General features: G+C 46.1%; 2 protein-coding genes across 3 annotated transcripts; both read left to right on the plus strand.

Annotated features, from left to right (window-relative positions):
- Positions 1-338: 338 nt before the first annotated feature.
- LOC100062040 (melanoma-associated antigen B10-like) lies at positions 339-4263 on the plus strand. 2 transcript variants are annotated; one of them, XM_070257340.1, is made up of 2 exons: positions 339-556; positions 2626-4263. In XM_070257340.1, exons 1-2 carry the CDS (start codon positions 447-449, stop codon positions 3731-3733), a joined length of 1218 nt encoding a protein of 405 aa, XP_070113441.1. In that variant the 5' UTR covers positions 339-446; the 3' UTR covers positions 3734-4263. The 2 variants fall into 2 exon arrangements, with proteins under 2 accessions (XP_070113441.1, XP_014584357.3); XM_014728871.3 differs by having other exon boundaries at positions 412-551.
- Positions 4264-10335: 6072 nt separating this feature from the next.
- LOC111771567 (melanoma-associated antigen B10-like) lies at positions 10336-14019 on the plus strand. Its single transcript, XM_023633903.2, has 3 exons — positions 10336-10379; positions 12269-12392; positions 12507-14019. The coding sequence occupies exons 2-3, from the start codon at positions 12318-12320 to the stop codon at positions 13377-13379; spliced, it is 948 nt and encodes a 315-aa protein (XP_023489671.2). The 5' UTR covers positions 10336-10379; positions 12269-12317; the 3' UTR covers positions 13380-14019.
- Positions 14020-15752: the final 1733 nt, after the last annotated feature.

Consider the following 15752-nt stretch of genomic DNA (forward strand, 5'->3'; position numbering starts at 1 on the left):
CTGTGCAGTATTAGATAAGATCAAAAGACCTGGGTCTCACAAAATTATGCAGATCTGCCTCTTCCTTGTAGAAAGTAGATCTTCTCAAACAGAAAGTTCCCCAAAGTTGAAGTTTGACTAGTGGAGAGATCCCATCATCACCATGCATTTTCTCTGACAGCTCAGAACCTGTCCTGGCCCCGATACCTTGTGCTGCAGCTTCTGGATCTCACATCACGCCCGGGATGCGGATCCATTGTTCGCCAGGGTTTAAGCTGAGAAACCACCCGGAAGTTACAGGGAGGTGACAGTCCTCAAAGAGCCTTTAATCAATGAACCAGGAGCCAAAATGAGGACCCACCTCCAAGGACAGGACTTTAAATACCACTCACACTACGACAGAGTCACGACCTTTGTCGTCCCACCCCTGCTGTCAGCCCTGGGAGGCCCCAGGCAGAGGTAGCTGGATGTGTCGCACACTGACTTCCGTCTTTGGAGTCTGTAGGAGATGCGACTGTCGTGAGAGGGTCGGCATTCGGCGAGCAGAGGGAGGAATCCAGGCTCTGCCAGAGGTGAGGTAAGGATATTGAGTAAGGTTAGGATATTGAGTAAGGTTTGAGAGAATCCCCTATCCCAAAAGACAGAAGGCCTCACAGTCCTGCCCCTGCCGTTAACCAAAGAAGGTTCTAGGCAGGTGTCGCGGAATGTATTGTCCTCCGAATTCTCCTTCTGGGAACTCAGAGAAGTAATAGCCTTAGACCAGGGTATTGGCATAAAGCCAGCAGAGGGAGGAATCCAGGCCCTGTCAGGAGTAAATGAAGGATCCTATGTGAGTTCGGTGGAACATCCCCTCCCCCATAACAGAGGAGTCACAGAGTCCGGCCCCTGCTATCAGCCCAGGGAGACCCCAAGCAGGGGTGGCTGGAAGTGGCTTACCTGACTTCCGTGTCTGGCCGCTCCAGAAGGTGAGGATATTTGACCAGGGTGTCTGCCTCAGGCCAGCAGAGGAAGGAGTCCCAGGGTCTGCGGGGAGTTAATGGATGCCCCTATTTGCATTCTGGGGGAAACTGCCTCCCCCGAACATTGGAGGCCTACAGAGCCCCACCCCTGGCATTGCCGTAAGGCCCAGGTGCCCCCTCACTTTACCTTATGGTGGTCGTGGGGGGGAGAGGTGCATAAGAGCCTTTGTCTAAGATTAGGCGATTCAAATTAGCAGAAGGAAGAGTCCTAGGGCTGGCTTGGAGTTAGGTTCAGAACCTTGAGCAAAAAACCAAGGGGAATTCCTCAGGACAAGAGGGGCCCACAGAGCACTACCCATACTATAAGCCCTCAGCCGGGCTGTCGGGCTAAGAGTTCCCTCACTTTATCCTCAGTGGTCAGAGGGAAATGTGGGCCCTATTAGAAGGAGGTGACTTAGGCCCTTCTAGAAGTCAAAGGAGGACTGAGGGGGATACACAGAATCAGGTTCTTCCTCTGTGGTCAGCCTTGGGCAGCCCTGGGGAGATCTGTCATTATGAGTGTCCCCCAAATCTCCCTGCATATTCCAGGATATCAGGTGGAGGAGAGCCTTGGTCTCATTGTTGTAGGCCTCAACTCTGCAGAAGGGAGGATACCAGGCAAAGGGAGGAGCCATGATAAGGAACCTAAGTATTGAGGGAACCCTCATCACAGAACAGAGGGTGTTTCTTTTTTTTTTTTTTTGAGGAAGATTAGCCCTGAGCTAACTGCTGCCAATCCTCCTCTTTTTACTGAGGAAGACTGGCCCTGAGCTAACATCCATGCCCATCTTCCTCTATTTTATATGTGGGACGCCTACCACAGCCTGGCTTTTGCCAAGCAGTGCCATGTCCACACCCGGGATTCGAAACGGTGAACCCTGGGCAGCCGAGAAGCAGAACGTGTAAACTTAACTGCTGTGCCACCAGCTGGCCCCCAGAGGGTGTTTCACAGAGCCCTACATGTGATGTCATCCCTGGCAGGGGTCCCCGGAAAAGATGTTAGACTGAGACCTCCCTAAACTCCTCCTTAGGACTTTCAGGGATGTGAGGGCCCCGCTTCAAGGCGATACGTCTAAGCTCAGCTGAGGGAGGAGTCCCAGGCCTTGCAAGAAGCCAAGGTGAAGACTCTGAGTGAGGAGTGAGAACCCTAATTATCCCAGGATGGAGAGGGTCCCACATAGCTCTGCCATTGTTGTCATCCCAGGGTGTCCCTGCGCAGGCGTGTTCAGATAAGATTCCTCTTCAGTTCCTCCTCCAGTATGTCAGAGAGGTGGGGGCTTTGGAATGAGAGGTCGGCATCAGAGCACCTGAGCAGAGGACCTCAGGTCCTGCCAGAAGTCAAGGTAATGGTCCTGAATGTGAACTCAAAGACCTGCTATTCCAGAACTGGGGAGGCTCCACAGGGCCTGGACTTGCCAGACCTGTACCAGTTCCAGTAAGACCCAGGTAGGGTTGAAGAGCTGTAGCCTAAGGCAAACTCTAGTTACTTCCACAAAGTCCTCAGGGGACAGGCTGATCAGAGAAGAGAAGCCGTGTGGGTTCCTAGAGCAGTGCCCTCAAGGAAACCTGCAGAGATGGCTGTCGATAAAGCCCAAGGTGGTATCTCCCTGCTAAAGGGTATCACGCCATTTCATCCTCTTTCCTACAGGTCACCAAATCATCTACCCTCTTTCCCACACCCCTGCCTGCTGTCCCTGATCACAGTCATCATGCCTCGGGGCCAGAAGAGTAAGCTTCGTGCCCGTGAGAAACGCCGCCAGGCTCGAGAAGAGCTCAAGGAGCTGGCAGGTGCTCAGGCCACTGCACCAGAAGAAGAAGAGTCCCCTTCTTCGCCATCTCCTAGTTTCAAAGATGTTCCCCAGAGCTCATCTGCCACTGAAACACCCAGCAATCCTCAAGTGCCTGAGAGAGTCCGCTCCACCACTACTACTGCTGCAGCTGTTTCAAACACAAGATTTGATGAAGGTGCCAACAATCAAGTGGAGGAAAGACCAAATGCATCACAGGCCCAGGATACCCCTAAGAACTGGCACAAAAGCCATATAGAAGAGAAAGTTACTATGTTGGTGCATTACCTTCTGCACAAGTATCAAATGAAAGAGCCCATTACAAAGGCAGACATGCTGAAAAATGTAATCCAAGTATATAAGAATCACTTCCATGAGATCCTCAAGAAAGCCTCCGATCACATAGAGCTGGTCTTTGGCCTTGATGTGAAGGAAGTGGATCCCAACAGGAACATCTACGTTCTTGTCAACAAACTGGAGCTAGATTACGATTCAAGAGTGAATGATAACAGAGGCATGCCCAAGACTGGCCTGCTGATGACTGTCCTGGGTGTGATCTTCACGAAGGGCAACCGTGCCGCTGAAGAGGAAGTTTGGAAAGTGCTGAATATGATGGGGATATATGCTGGGGAGAACAACTTCATCTACGGGGAGCCCAGGAAGCTCATCACCCAAGATTTGGTGAAAGAAAATTACCTGGAGTACCGGCAGGTGCCCAATAGTGATCCTCCACGATATGAATTCCTCCGGGGTCCAAGAGCCCATGCTGAAACCAGCAAGATGAAAATCCTAGAGTTTGTGGCCAAGATCCATGATACCGTGTTCAGTGCCTTCCCAACCTGGTATGAAGAGGCTTTGCGAGATGAGGAAGAGAGAGCCCTAGCCCGAGCTGCAGCCAGGGCTGCCACTACTGCCAAGGCCAGTGTGCAATCCAGGGCCATGGCCAGTAGCTCTTCCCGCCCCAAGTGAAGGCTGAGGAAGATTATTTCCTATGTGTTTGAAGAGAACAGCTAATGTTCTCATCAGTGGAAGATAAGGGTGGGGCTGAAGAAAACGTAGTATAGAACATGTTTGTGTTGCTGTTCTATGTAGTAACTTGGATATTTGTTTAAATGTTGCTCCTTTTAATAGAAGGTTTAACTAGCTTCAGAATATGAGTTTATGAATGATATAAGTCACACATTTATCTATGTTTATGAGATTTAAGAGTAAGAGTTCTACTATTTTATAGAAGAAATTGAGAAATGTCCCATCTTATTTTGTTATTTGGAACAAGATAGCATAGTAGTGGATTAGGCATTTCCTTGAAAATGTGAAAGAACTCAGCAGTAAAATAGTTAGGGTCAAGAAATAGAGACATAACGTAAAAGATGATAAATTTTTGCATTTCCTTTTCACATTTAGTCTGTTCTGTAAAATTAAGATATATATACTTGAATGTGCTTAGTTTATTCAAGAATGTAGAATTAACTACATCATAATAAATTAGACATCTTGCACATTGTCTCATTTATTTCTCAAACATTATTTGAGCATCTGCTCTTTGGGAGGCTCTGTGCTAGCACTGGGAACGTCAGGATAAAGACCCACCATGCTGGTAGAATTTTAGAGTCTAGGAGCAGCTGTCAAGTAAAGAAGATGGTGAGATACACCCTAAGACCTAAGGACAAGTCAAAAGAAGGAGAGAATATGGGAGGATCCAGATGTGAGCAGTCAGGTGTAAATGCCCTGAGGAAGTGGGTTTGGGGCCTTGGGAAACTGCATGTTCTTCAGTGTAAGTCAATTTTATGTTAAGCTGGGTGGTGGTTCAGATGAGGCTGTGGGAATGGTGGGCAGGGGCCAGACCCTTGGAAGGTGCGTCCAGAGTTGAGAGATTGAAGCCTGGAATGAAAAAACTACTGCTACCAGTTACTTTTGAGTCATGGATAAACCAGAGAGAATTCTCCACCTGGGACAAGAATGGAAGGTGTCCTGTATCCTTTCCCAGTGTCCTTTTCCCACTGCAGCTGAGCATAGCACAAGAACTATGTGTTTTATGTATATTATCCCCAGGGAGTTTCTGAGAAATAGGGGTGATACTCACATGATGGATATGCCAGGAAGCCACTGTCTTAGCAACCTTTGCTCTGGCCTAGGAAAGACAGAGCCTACTGCATTAAAAGTTCATTTTATTAGGTTGTCTTATATGTAATTTGGCAAAGTCCAAGTGAGGGCTATATTGGTAATGTGACTGAAATAAATGAAAATAGAGGTAGTTTGGATGGAAGGAGTTGGTTCTTGACACAAATTCTAGGATCCTTAAGTTTCATCCAACTGGAGAAGACTCCTCCACACCTACAATAAATAACATCCTCAAATACTGATATCGTAAGTAATTTAGTTTTACTTGCTAATTACCATGTTAGCTGATTTGTTGTGCTGTATCATAGAGTGCTATATATTCTCTGCTGTCTCTTGGATTAAAAAAAATCACAGAGCAGATTCTGGTAGTGTCTGGGGTCAAAATAATGATAGTAATAACTGCAAACTTTTAAAGACTCAACACAGGCCAGACACTGTGCCAGGTGCTTTCATACATTACATCCGTCCCAAGACTCCTTCACAGCTGGGCTTATCAGGCTCACTTCACAGAAAAGCCTCATAGAGCTATGCAAGTTTCCTGGCTTCGCATGGCTCATAAGTGTCAGAACTGGGGCTAAACCTCTGGTTTCAGTTCGTTTAGGCCCCTCACTAATCCACTCCTTCTGGAATAAAGCAGATGTTCTGTCTCTTAATTCATTTCTACTCTCACTGCGTCACAATATCCCTCAGGCAATACAATGAAGGACCTTGTTGCCGATGTACTAACCCCAGGTGTAATAAATAAAGATAAAAATGAGAATTAAAAACAACCTCAGGATAGTCTGTGGGTTTCAGTTACCTACAATCCTCCTGCCTTTAGCCCCAGAGTTCCTTGAGAGCTGACTCTGCCCTGGTCCCAGCACTTGGGACTAGTTCCAGCACTTTCCGAATTACATCCCTCTTGCCCTGAGTCTTCCTCCGTGTGCCCTCCTGTCCAAATCAGGATCCTGACCTGCCTTCCAGCTCCCCCCTGCTTTCTTTCATAAGGCTGCACTTTGCTCCCAGTGGAACAGAAAGTTCAGAATCACCTGTCCTTCCCCTGGGCAGAGTCTGATTTGGCACGGGATCTACTGGTTCTTGAAAGATAACCCTGAAGTTAGGGAAGTGGTTTTAGAAAGCAGATGAGATTAGTAAGAAAGGAGATAAGTGAGCTTAAATTAAGTGGAGGAGAACCAAAGACTCCCTCCTAAGTGGTAGATGAGGAAGGACTGAGGAAACCACTGTGTAGCAACCATCTGCAGAGGCTGGATTCCTAAAAGCTTGGGTGTCATTCCAGGCAGATGTAGTATTTGTCTATTGCTGACAAACAAATTGCCATAAATTAAGAGACTTAACACCTCACATGTATTATCTCACATTTCTGTAGATGAGAAATATGGGTTGGCTGTGCTTTTTTCTTTGTTCAGAGTTACACAAGGCCCAAATCAAGCTGTTCAGAGTCTGGGTTCTTATTGGGAGGTGCTGAGAAGAATCACGTTCCATACTTTTTTAGGTTGCTCTCAGAATTCAGTTCTATGAGGAATTCAGTTATTTGTGGTTAAAACACCGACTGTCAACTGAAGCTGACATAGTTCCTCAAGATCTCTCTCCAGTTCTTGCATGATGTAGGCCCCTACTTCAGAAAGAGCACATTGAACCTGTCTCATGTGGAAACTCTCCTACTTTCTCCTCTGTTGCATATCTCTTCTGCCTCCAGCCAGAGAAAGTTCTCTGCTTGTTAGGGCTCATGTCATTAGATTGCACCCACCCAGATACTCCAGTATAATCTCTGTATTTTAAGGTCCTTTCCATAATTTTAATTACATATGCAAAGTGCCTTTGGCTAGGTAATATAACATATTCACAAGTTTCAGGGATAAGAGTATGGGCATTTTTGCGGAACAATTATTCAGTCTACCATTGAAGTAGAAAATATCTCCCTGACAGACATGCCAGCTTTGATAAGAAAAGAAAAAATAATTCACCATTATTCTCCTGACTCTTGTCTGTATCTGCCCCAGGGGAAAATCCTGGTTTTTCAGTGTGCCTAAAGACACCAGCACAAGTGTTCAGGCGTGTTCTTCAGGCGGTAGGTAGCAGAGACTCACAAGTTATGGTTTTTCCATGCAGCAACGGAAGAAGAAAATTCTCAGCATACTGAGATTATAGAGGTTATTGAAAAAGTGCAGAAAGGTGCTATAGTGTGAAGAAGAGTGGACCCTCCCTGCTGAGATTTACATGATCGTTTTGAAAGTTGGTATGATCCTCTATTTGAAAACACCAGTCACGTATAGGCACTAGAAAAAAGTTCTTGAATTGCAAGGAAATTGATCTCAAAACAATCCTCCAGGAAGGAAGAGGGCTGACGTTGTAACAAATTATAACAGTTGCTCCTTTTTCAACATCTACTATGTAACAGTTAATGGGAAAATCTGTAAGTGTTCATCCACTTTACATATTGCTCTCCTTGCTTGGTTCATATGGAGACTACTTGCCAGTCCACTTGTAGTTAGGAAGGGTCGTGTGACTATCCTTGACACTGAATTATGAGCAGAAGCATGCTTGTCGCCTCCAGACCAAGGTACTTGAGAACCAGCGTGCCACCTCCATGCTTTTTGTTTCATTTGGCAGCAAACATGGAGAGCCTGTGTTGAGATGTGAATGTTCAGGATGGAAGCAGCTGGACCACCAAGTCACCTGACTATGGAGACCCCTTGCATAAGAAATAAAACTTTGTTATGTTAAGCCATCAGAAATCAGACCTTTCTCATTACATCTCATAATACTTTATCTGAATAACACACAGCTACTTTTCTGTCCTTAGTCTTATTTAAATATTTTAATTACAAAGGAAATAGGGCACATATTCTTGCTGCCAAAAATTCTAACAATAGGGATAAATTACCATTCTGTTTCCTTACTACGTTCCTCCAGAATTCATCCCTCCCCCGAGGTAATTGCGTTAAAAATCTCGTGTGTAGTATTTTAAAATCTATCTCAGGCCTATTCTTGCATACATGTGCTAGAAAAATACACTGTGAGTTTTTAAAAAACATGTATAACAATGTATATATTGTTCTGCCTCTTGCCCTTCTCATTAAACAAAATAAATGCCAGATCTTTCTGTGAGAGAACATATAGATCCATCTCCCTTTTTAAACTACTCCCTAGAATTCTAAAGTGTGTGTGTGCCATAATTTAACCATTCTCCTCCTGATGGACACACAAGTTGTTTCCCATTTGTTGCTATGATTAATAGAACTGATATCAACATCACTGAACATCAATTCTCAGGCAAATGTGCTTGTTTTATTATAGGAGAGATGTAGAAAAGTGCAATTAGATTAAAGTGGAAAGAGAATGATGAAAGTAAATTTTTACGAATATTGCTGATATTCTGTTCCAATAATGCTATGCCAAATTATCTTCTCACATATTTATGCATGTGAATAAATTAAGCTCTCATTGGCATTTTATTTTATCAATCTTTTAAATTTTGGCCAAACTTTTGATTGAAAATATATTGTCTCACTCTTATTTTAATTTGTGTTTCCCTATCTTCCAAATAGATTGAGCAGAAGATTAATTTAATCCTTCACCTATGTAAAGCAACATTTCTGCAGTGATATCTTAAGTATCAGGATTCCTCTGGTTGCATACTTTAGAATAACAAGGTGCCAGGAAATGGGCCTGGACAGGAAAACATTAATAAGTGAGGAATACCAGGAGGACCTGGGTGGTGGGGGGAGGAGTAGAGCAATTTCCAGAATCCATGAGAGAGATCACATATTAAAACAAGTCCAGAGGAGCCAGCCCAGTGGCATAGCGGTTAAGTTGGTTGCATTCCACTTCAGCAGCCCAGGGTTTGCCAGTTCGGATCCTGGGTGTGGACCTACGCACTGCTTACCAAGCCATGTTGTGTCCCACATATAGCGTCCCACATATAAAATAGAGGGAGATGGACACAGATGTTAGCTCAGGGCCAACTTTCCTCAGGAAAAAGAAGAGGATTGGCAGCAGATGTTAGCTCAGGGTTAACTTTCCTGGAAAAAGAAAAAAAGTCCAGAAAGACCAGGGCACCTGAAGTCAGGGGCCTGCGTGCAGACATTGGCAAAAGGTAAAATAGGTACCAGAAGGAGAGAAGGTGGAGAATCTGGTGGAGGGTATTAGAAAACTTATATAAATAGGGCTAGGGAATCTCTGAATCATCATTACCAGCCTGAAGTTGTACAGTGATCTGAGTGGGCAGATCTATTGGATGAAAGGACCAGAGGCATGCCTGATAACCCACCCTCCCTTAGAATACCCGCTGCCCACTGTCATGCAGAGTATAGCTGGCTCCCCTCTGTTACCCACCAAGTGATTTTATTGATGGAATCTGAGAGAGCTACATCTCTTTACTACTATGGTGGTTCCTTGCATCCTTGCCAGTGTACCAGAGCTGTGAGCTGTCAGGATGCCTGATGGAGAAGGCTATTTCTTCCTGTGTGTATGAGGCTCTCCTCCCGCTAAGGTTGAGGCTGTACAAGTGGATGGGCTTGGTTGGTGATTCAGGACAGTTAAAAGAGGGAAAGTATTACCAATGAATAGTGGAAGGGGGTGTGTTGCTGCAAGGAGGGGGAAATTGGAGGGGGAATTCACTGAGGCTAATTATCTCAGTGATTCTGGGAATTAAGGGCTGAGTGTGGACATTGTCCTGAAAAACAACCCAGATGTTTTTCCCTAGCTTAGATTGCCTGCCATGGTTCCCGATTTCTTTGCACACCAGAGGGTTGGTTTTCTATGCCTGTGTCTGGTGGCCTTTGTTATCACCAGATACTGTAGTAGGGAGTCAGCGTAGGATGAAAAAATTTATAGGGTGGATGGATAACTACCGGGGATGGTGCACTTCCTTGTTAAATTGGGAATTACGGGTATACGTGGAGTCCAAAACTCTATTATGACTCTAACCCTGACTTGATTAAATTGAAATTAAACAAAAAAAGATTCTGTACTAGACATTCGCAAAGTTATTACATGATCTATATTAAATTTTTTATCACCGTTCTCAGGCCAGCAGAGGAAGGGGTCTCAAACCCTAAAATGTAAAAGTAAGGACCCTGAGGAAGGGCTGAGGGAACCACTCCACCCATAACAGAGTGGACCCGCAGACTCATCCCTGCTATCACCACCTCTAAGTCCATGCCTGGATGCTAGGTCCTAGTACTCCTTCACTTCACCCTCTGGGACTGGGGATGGGAGACTGGAGCGGGGTATGCTTGAGAGCAAAGTCCTTCACTTAAGGCTGGCTGACTCAGATCAAGAGACGGATGAGTCCCAGGCCTCCCAGGAGTCAATGAAAGACTCATATGTGAGTTCTACCACAGTCCTCCACCCCCACAAAAGAGTTCATTCCTCATCTCCAAGAACCACACCCCTCTCTCCTCGCCGTGTGGGAGTGGCCGGAAGTGGCTTATCTAACTTCCGTCTCTGACTTCTCGGAGAAGGGAAGGCATTGGTCGACTGGTTACGTGAGGTAAACGGACAAAAGAATTCTCTGGGAGAGTTCCGGGTCCTGTTAGGAATTAGGGTCAAGATCCTGAGAGAAACTTGAGAGCAAGCCCCACACACACCACAAGAGGTGGGGGGCGGTAGAATCCTGCCGCTTATGTAAGCTTTGGGAGGCGCTGGACAGGGATCACCGGATGCAGTGCCCTTTGAATTCCCCGTCTATGGACTCAGGCAGGTTACTGTATTGGACCAGGGTTTGGCATCTAGCCTTCCAGCGGGGAAGTTGAGGCCCCTGAATAAGGTCTGAGGGAACCAACTGGGACAGACAAGAAAGGCCCCTCAGAACCCGGGCCCCTGCTGTCAGGCCTGGGAGGCCCCTGAAGGAAGTGGTGGGATATAACATACTCTGAGTTCCGCCTCTGGCGTCTCAGGGAAGTGAAAGAATTGGTGCGAAGGGGTCGGTGTAAAGTTAGCAGAGGGAGGAGGCCTATGCCTGGCCAGGAAGAAAAGTAAGAACCCTTTGTGAGGTATGACTGTACCCACTATCCAGTGAGAGGGAGCCCCACAGAGTCCAACCCTGCAATCAGCAATAGCAGGCCTTAGGCAAGGAACATCTGATATAGCACTCCCTAAATTCTTTGGAGATTCAAGGAGGGGATGGCATTGGACCAGGGTTTATGGCCTCAGGCCAGCAGGTGGTAGAGTCCGAGGTCCTAAAAGAAGTAAAAGTAAGGACCGGGAGTGAGATCTGAGGGACCTCCCGCCCCAAAAGAGAGGGGTTCGGACAGAATGCTGACGCTGCTGTCAGCCAAGGGAGGGCCGAGGTGAGAGTGGCTGAATGCAAAACATCCTGAATTCCAAATCTGGCTTTTTAAAAAAAATGAAAGGCTTCCTGTGAGAGGGTATGCTTTAGGTAATCAGAGGAATTACTTCCAGGTCCTGCCAGGAGGTAACGTAAGGGCTGTGAGTGAAGTTTGAGGGGGCCCCCTACCCCAAAAGACAGAGGGTCCCACAGATTCCTGGCAGGCTCTGGGCAAGAATTATCTGATGAAGCATCCACTGAATTCTCCTTGTGAGAACTCAGGTGAAGGCACTGGACCAGAGTGTCAGCCTCAGGACATCAGAAAGAGGAGTCCCAGGTTCTAACAAAAGTAATGAGAAGGACCTTGACTAAGTTGTGATGGAACCATTGACCCCATATCAAAGAGGGCCTGCACAGAGTCCCAACCATGGTGTAAGCCCTGCAGGGTCGTTGGGCAGATATGTTAGGCTAAGGGCTCCCTAACTTCCTCCTCAGGGATCTCAGAGATATAAGGGCCTTTTCTGAGGGGATAGGACTCAAGTCAGCAGAGGGAGAAGTTCCAGGCCCTACCAGAAGCCAAAGTGAGGACCCTGAGTAAGGAATGAGGACCCTGATTTCCCCAGGATGGAGAGGGTCCTTCTGATCTCTTCCATTACTGTCATCCTGACTGTCCCTGGTAAAATATGGTCAGATGGGTCTCTCTCTCAGTTTCTCCTCTGGAATCGAAGGGAGATGAGGTCACTGAAATGAGGAGTCAGCATGAAAGCAGTAGAGTAAAGGGATCCCAGAAGCTGCCAGAGGTCAAGATGATGGCCCTGAAAGTGAATTGAGAGAAACACTTCTACTCCAAACACAGGGACTTTCACAGATGTTGAAACTTCCAGGCCTTGCTGTCACCCCAGTAAGCCCCAGGAAGATCTGGCAGGTAGCAGCCTAAGGTGAACTCTAGTTACTTTCACAGGGTTCTCAGGAAACAGGCTGATAAGAAAACAAGAGCCTTGTGGGTTCTTTGACCAGTGCACACAAGAAAACCTGCAGAGATGGCCATCACTAAAGCCAAGGTGGCATCTCTTTGGTGAACGGGTACACACCATCCATCCTCCTTCCTCCAGGTCACTGATTCACCTGCCCACTTCTCTGCTGCATCTGAACATAGTCATCATGCCTCGTGGTCAGAAGAGTAAGCTCCGTGCCCGGGAAAAACGCCGCCAGGCCCTAGAAGAGTCCCAGGATCTGGTACGTGCTCAGGCCACTGAGGGAGTGGGAGAAGAGTTCTGCTCCTCTTCCTTTCCTTGTTGCAAGGTTATTTCCCAGAGCTTACAAGCTCCTGTGTCGTGTTGCAATTCACAGGGTCTTCAGAGAACCACATCCACCACCACTAATGCTGCAACCGTTTCATACACAAGATCAAATGATGGTGCCAGTAATGAAGAAGGTCCAAGATCTTCACAGGACCCAGCAGCCACTGAGCCCCTCCATAGAAGCCCTCTAGATGAGAAGGTGTTTATACTGGTGTATTATCTGCTGTACAAGTATCAAATGAAAGAGCCAATTACCAAGGCAGATATGCTGAGAAATGTAATCCAGAACTATAGGAATCACTTCCATGAGATCCTCAAGAGGGCTTCTGACCATCTGGAGCTGATCTTTGGCCTTGACACAAGGGAATTGGATCCCTACAAGCACATCTATGTCCTCATCAACAAACTGGAACCAAATTGTGATGGGAGGGTGAGCGATGGTAGTAGTCTGCCCAAAAGTGGTTTGCTGATGCTTGTTCTAGGTGTGATCTTCATGAAGGACAATTGTGCCACTGAGGAGCAAATGTGGGAAGTTCTGAATATGATGGGGATATTTGCTGGGAGGAGGCACTACATCTATGGGGAGCCTAGAAAGCTCCTCACCCAAGATTTGGTGAAAGAAAATTACCTAGAGTACCGGCAGGTGCCCAATAGCAATCCTCCACGCTATGAGTTCTTATGGGGTCCAAGAGCCCATGCCGAAACCAGCAAGATGAGAGTCCTTGAGTTTGTGGCCAAGGTCCATAATACGGTCCCCAGTGCTTTTCCAACCTGGTATGAAGAAGCTTTACAAGATGAAGAAGAAAGAGCCCGAGCCAGAGCTGCAGCCAGGGCTCGTACTGCTGCCATGGCCAGTGCACGTTCCAGAGCCATGGCTGGTGTGCGCTCCAGGGCCACGGCCAGCAGCTCCTCTCACCCCTAGTAAAGTCTGAGGCAGATTCTTCACTTTGTTGTTTAAAAAAGTCTATGTTCTCATTAGTGGAAGGTCAGGGTGCGGCTGGAGATGACAGAATGTATAACATGTTTGTGTTCCTATTCTGTGTGTTAACCTAGATAATTTTTAAATAGTTTTTCCTTTTGATAGAGGTTTATTAGCTTCAAAATCCAAGTTTGTGAATGATATTGCTCAAATTTGTGCCATGTATGAGATTTAAGAGTAATAGATTATTTATTTTTTATTTACTTTTATTTTTAAGATTGGCACCTGGGCTAACAACTGTTGCCAATCTTTTTTTTTCTGCTTTATCTCCCCCAACCCACCCTGTACATAGTTGTATATCTTAGTTGCAGGTCCTTGTAGCTGTGGATATTTTTTAAATGAAATGGGGAAACTCTCCATCTTACTTGGTGATTTGTAACACGACAACATGTCAGTGGATTAGGCATTTCCCTGGAAATGTAAAAGAATTCAGCAGTAAAATACTTGAGGTTAAGAAATAGAGAAAAAAAGTTGGCCAAATATTGCATTCTCTGTTCACTTTTAGTCTGTTGTTTAAGTGATATATGCTTGGATATATGTATATTATTCAAAAATGTAGAATCAATTATATCACAATAAGTTAGACCTCTTGCACACTGTCTCATTTATTTCTCAAACATTCTATGAGCATCTGTTCTTTGTGAGGCTCCGTGCTAGTACTGGGAATGTCAGAATAAGCAAGACCCACCATGCCGGTAGAATTTTAGAGTCTAGGAGCAGCCGTCAAGTAAGGAAGATGGTGAGATACACCCTAAGACTTAAGGACAAGTCAAAAGATGGAGGATCCAGATGTGAGCAGCCAGCTGTAAATGCCATGAGGCAAGTGGGTTTGGGGCCTTGGGAAACTGCAGGTCCTTCAGTGTGAGTCAGTTTTATGTTAAGCTGGGTGGTGGTTCAGAAGAGGCTGTGGGAGTGGTGGGCAGGGGCCAGACCCTCAGAAAGTGCATCCAGAGTTGAGAGATTGAAGCCTGGAATGGAAAACTACTGCTACCAGTTACTTTAACATCATGAATTAACCAGAAAGAAATCTCCACCCGAGGCAGAGATGGAAGATGTTCTGTGCTCTTGTCCCAGTGCAGGTGAACACAGTCCACAAACTAGGTATTTTATATACATTGTCTCCAGGGAATCTCTGAGAAATAAGGGTGATACTGGCTTAACCTGTGATGCCCAGAAGCTATCACGCTGGCAGTCTTGGCCTTGGGCTGGCAAAGACAGAGCTCGCTCTGTTAATAGTTAATAAATTCAGTTATCTTGATTGTAATTTGGCAAACTCAAAGCGGGGGATAGATGTTTTGAGGGGAGGGAACCAGGCAGTCCTTGACACATTTTCTAGGAGCCTTATACACATCCAGCTGGGGAAGATTTTGCCAACTCACAATAAGATCCCTCAAAACGTTCCTTAGCAGGTAACTTACTTTTACTTAGTAAGAAAGATATTAGCTGATTTGGTGTGCTGTGTCCTAGAAGACTGGATATTCTCTGACATCTCCAGGATTAAAATACATTTAAAAATTCAAAGGTGGAAGGTTGGTAGTGTTTGAAGTCAAAATTATAATAGTAACAACTGCTAATTATCAAAGATCCAATATATGCCAGGTACTGTACCAGGTGCCTTACATAAATTAACTTATATTCCAACAGTCCGACTTCACAAGGTATACATGAACTTTGAAGCAAGGATAATCTTGAAGCAAGGGAGCAAGATAACAACATCAAGCTCACTTCACAGATGAAGAACCCGAGGCATACACAGCTTTGCAATTTTCATGACTTCACATGGCTCATAAGAGACAGGCCTGAGAATAAAGCCCTGGTCTGAATTCCTCTAGAGCCCACACTGTTCCACTCCTCCCAGCCAGAGGCTGACCTTGTGTCTATTAATTCATTTCCCTTCTCACTATTCCACGATGCTCTCAGGCGGTAAGAAGGACCCTGTGGCCAGAGTACAAAAAGCAGGCCTAAAGAAGGAAGGTGAAAAGGAGAATCAGGCACAATTTGGGGAGTGTCAGTGGGCTTCCCTTACCTAGGATCCTTCTGCTCCTCGCCCCAGGGTTCCTTGAGAGCTGACTCTGGCCTGGTCCCAGCCCATGTGTCCAGTCCCAGCACTTTTCTGCATTACAGCTCCTCTCCTTGGTCTTCCCCAGTGTGCCCTCCTGTCCAAACTGGAACCTGACCTGCTGACCAGCTCTTCTCTACATCCTCCTCTGGAGGCTGCACTCTGCTCCCGGTGGAACAGTGAGCCCATCTCCCCTGCCCTCCCCTGACTTAGAGTATTGCAACTCCCTGCAGGTCCCATCCCTCACTGGGGACCCC

Source organism: Equus caballus, chromosome X, assembly GCF_041296265.1.
Source record: "Equus caballus isolate H_3958 breed thoroughbred chromosome X, TB-T2T, whole genome shotgun sequence".
In the NCBI taxonomy this organism is placed as follows: Eukaryota; Metazoa; Chordata; class Mammalia; order Perissodactyla; family Equidae; genus Equus; species Equus caballus.

Excerpts from the sequence above, each read along its gene's own strand:
- LOC100062040 (XM_070257340.1), top strand. The coding sequence starts at position 447 with ATGTGTCGCACACTGACTTCCGTCTTTGGAGTCTGTAGGAGATGCGAC. Across the intron at positions 557-2,625 it reads CAGGCTCTGCCAGAGGTGAG|GTCACCAAATCATCTACCCT; the intron begins GTAAGGATATTG and ends TCTTTCCTACAG.
- LOC111771567 (XM_023633903.2), top strand. The coding sequence starts at position 12,318 with ATGCCTCGTGGTCAGAAGAGTAAGCTCCGTGCCCGGGAAAAACGCCGC. Across the intron at positions 12,393-12,506 it reads TAGAAGAGTCCCAGGATCTG|GGTCTTCAGAGAACCACATC; the intron begins GTACGTGCTCAG and ends TGCAATTCACAG.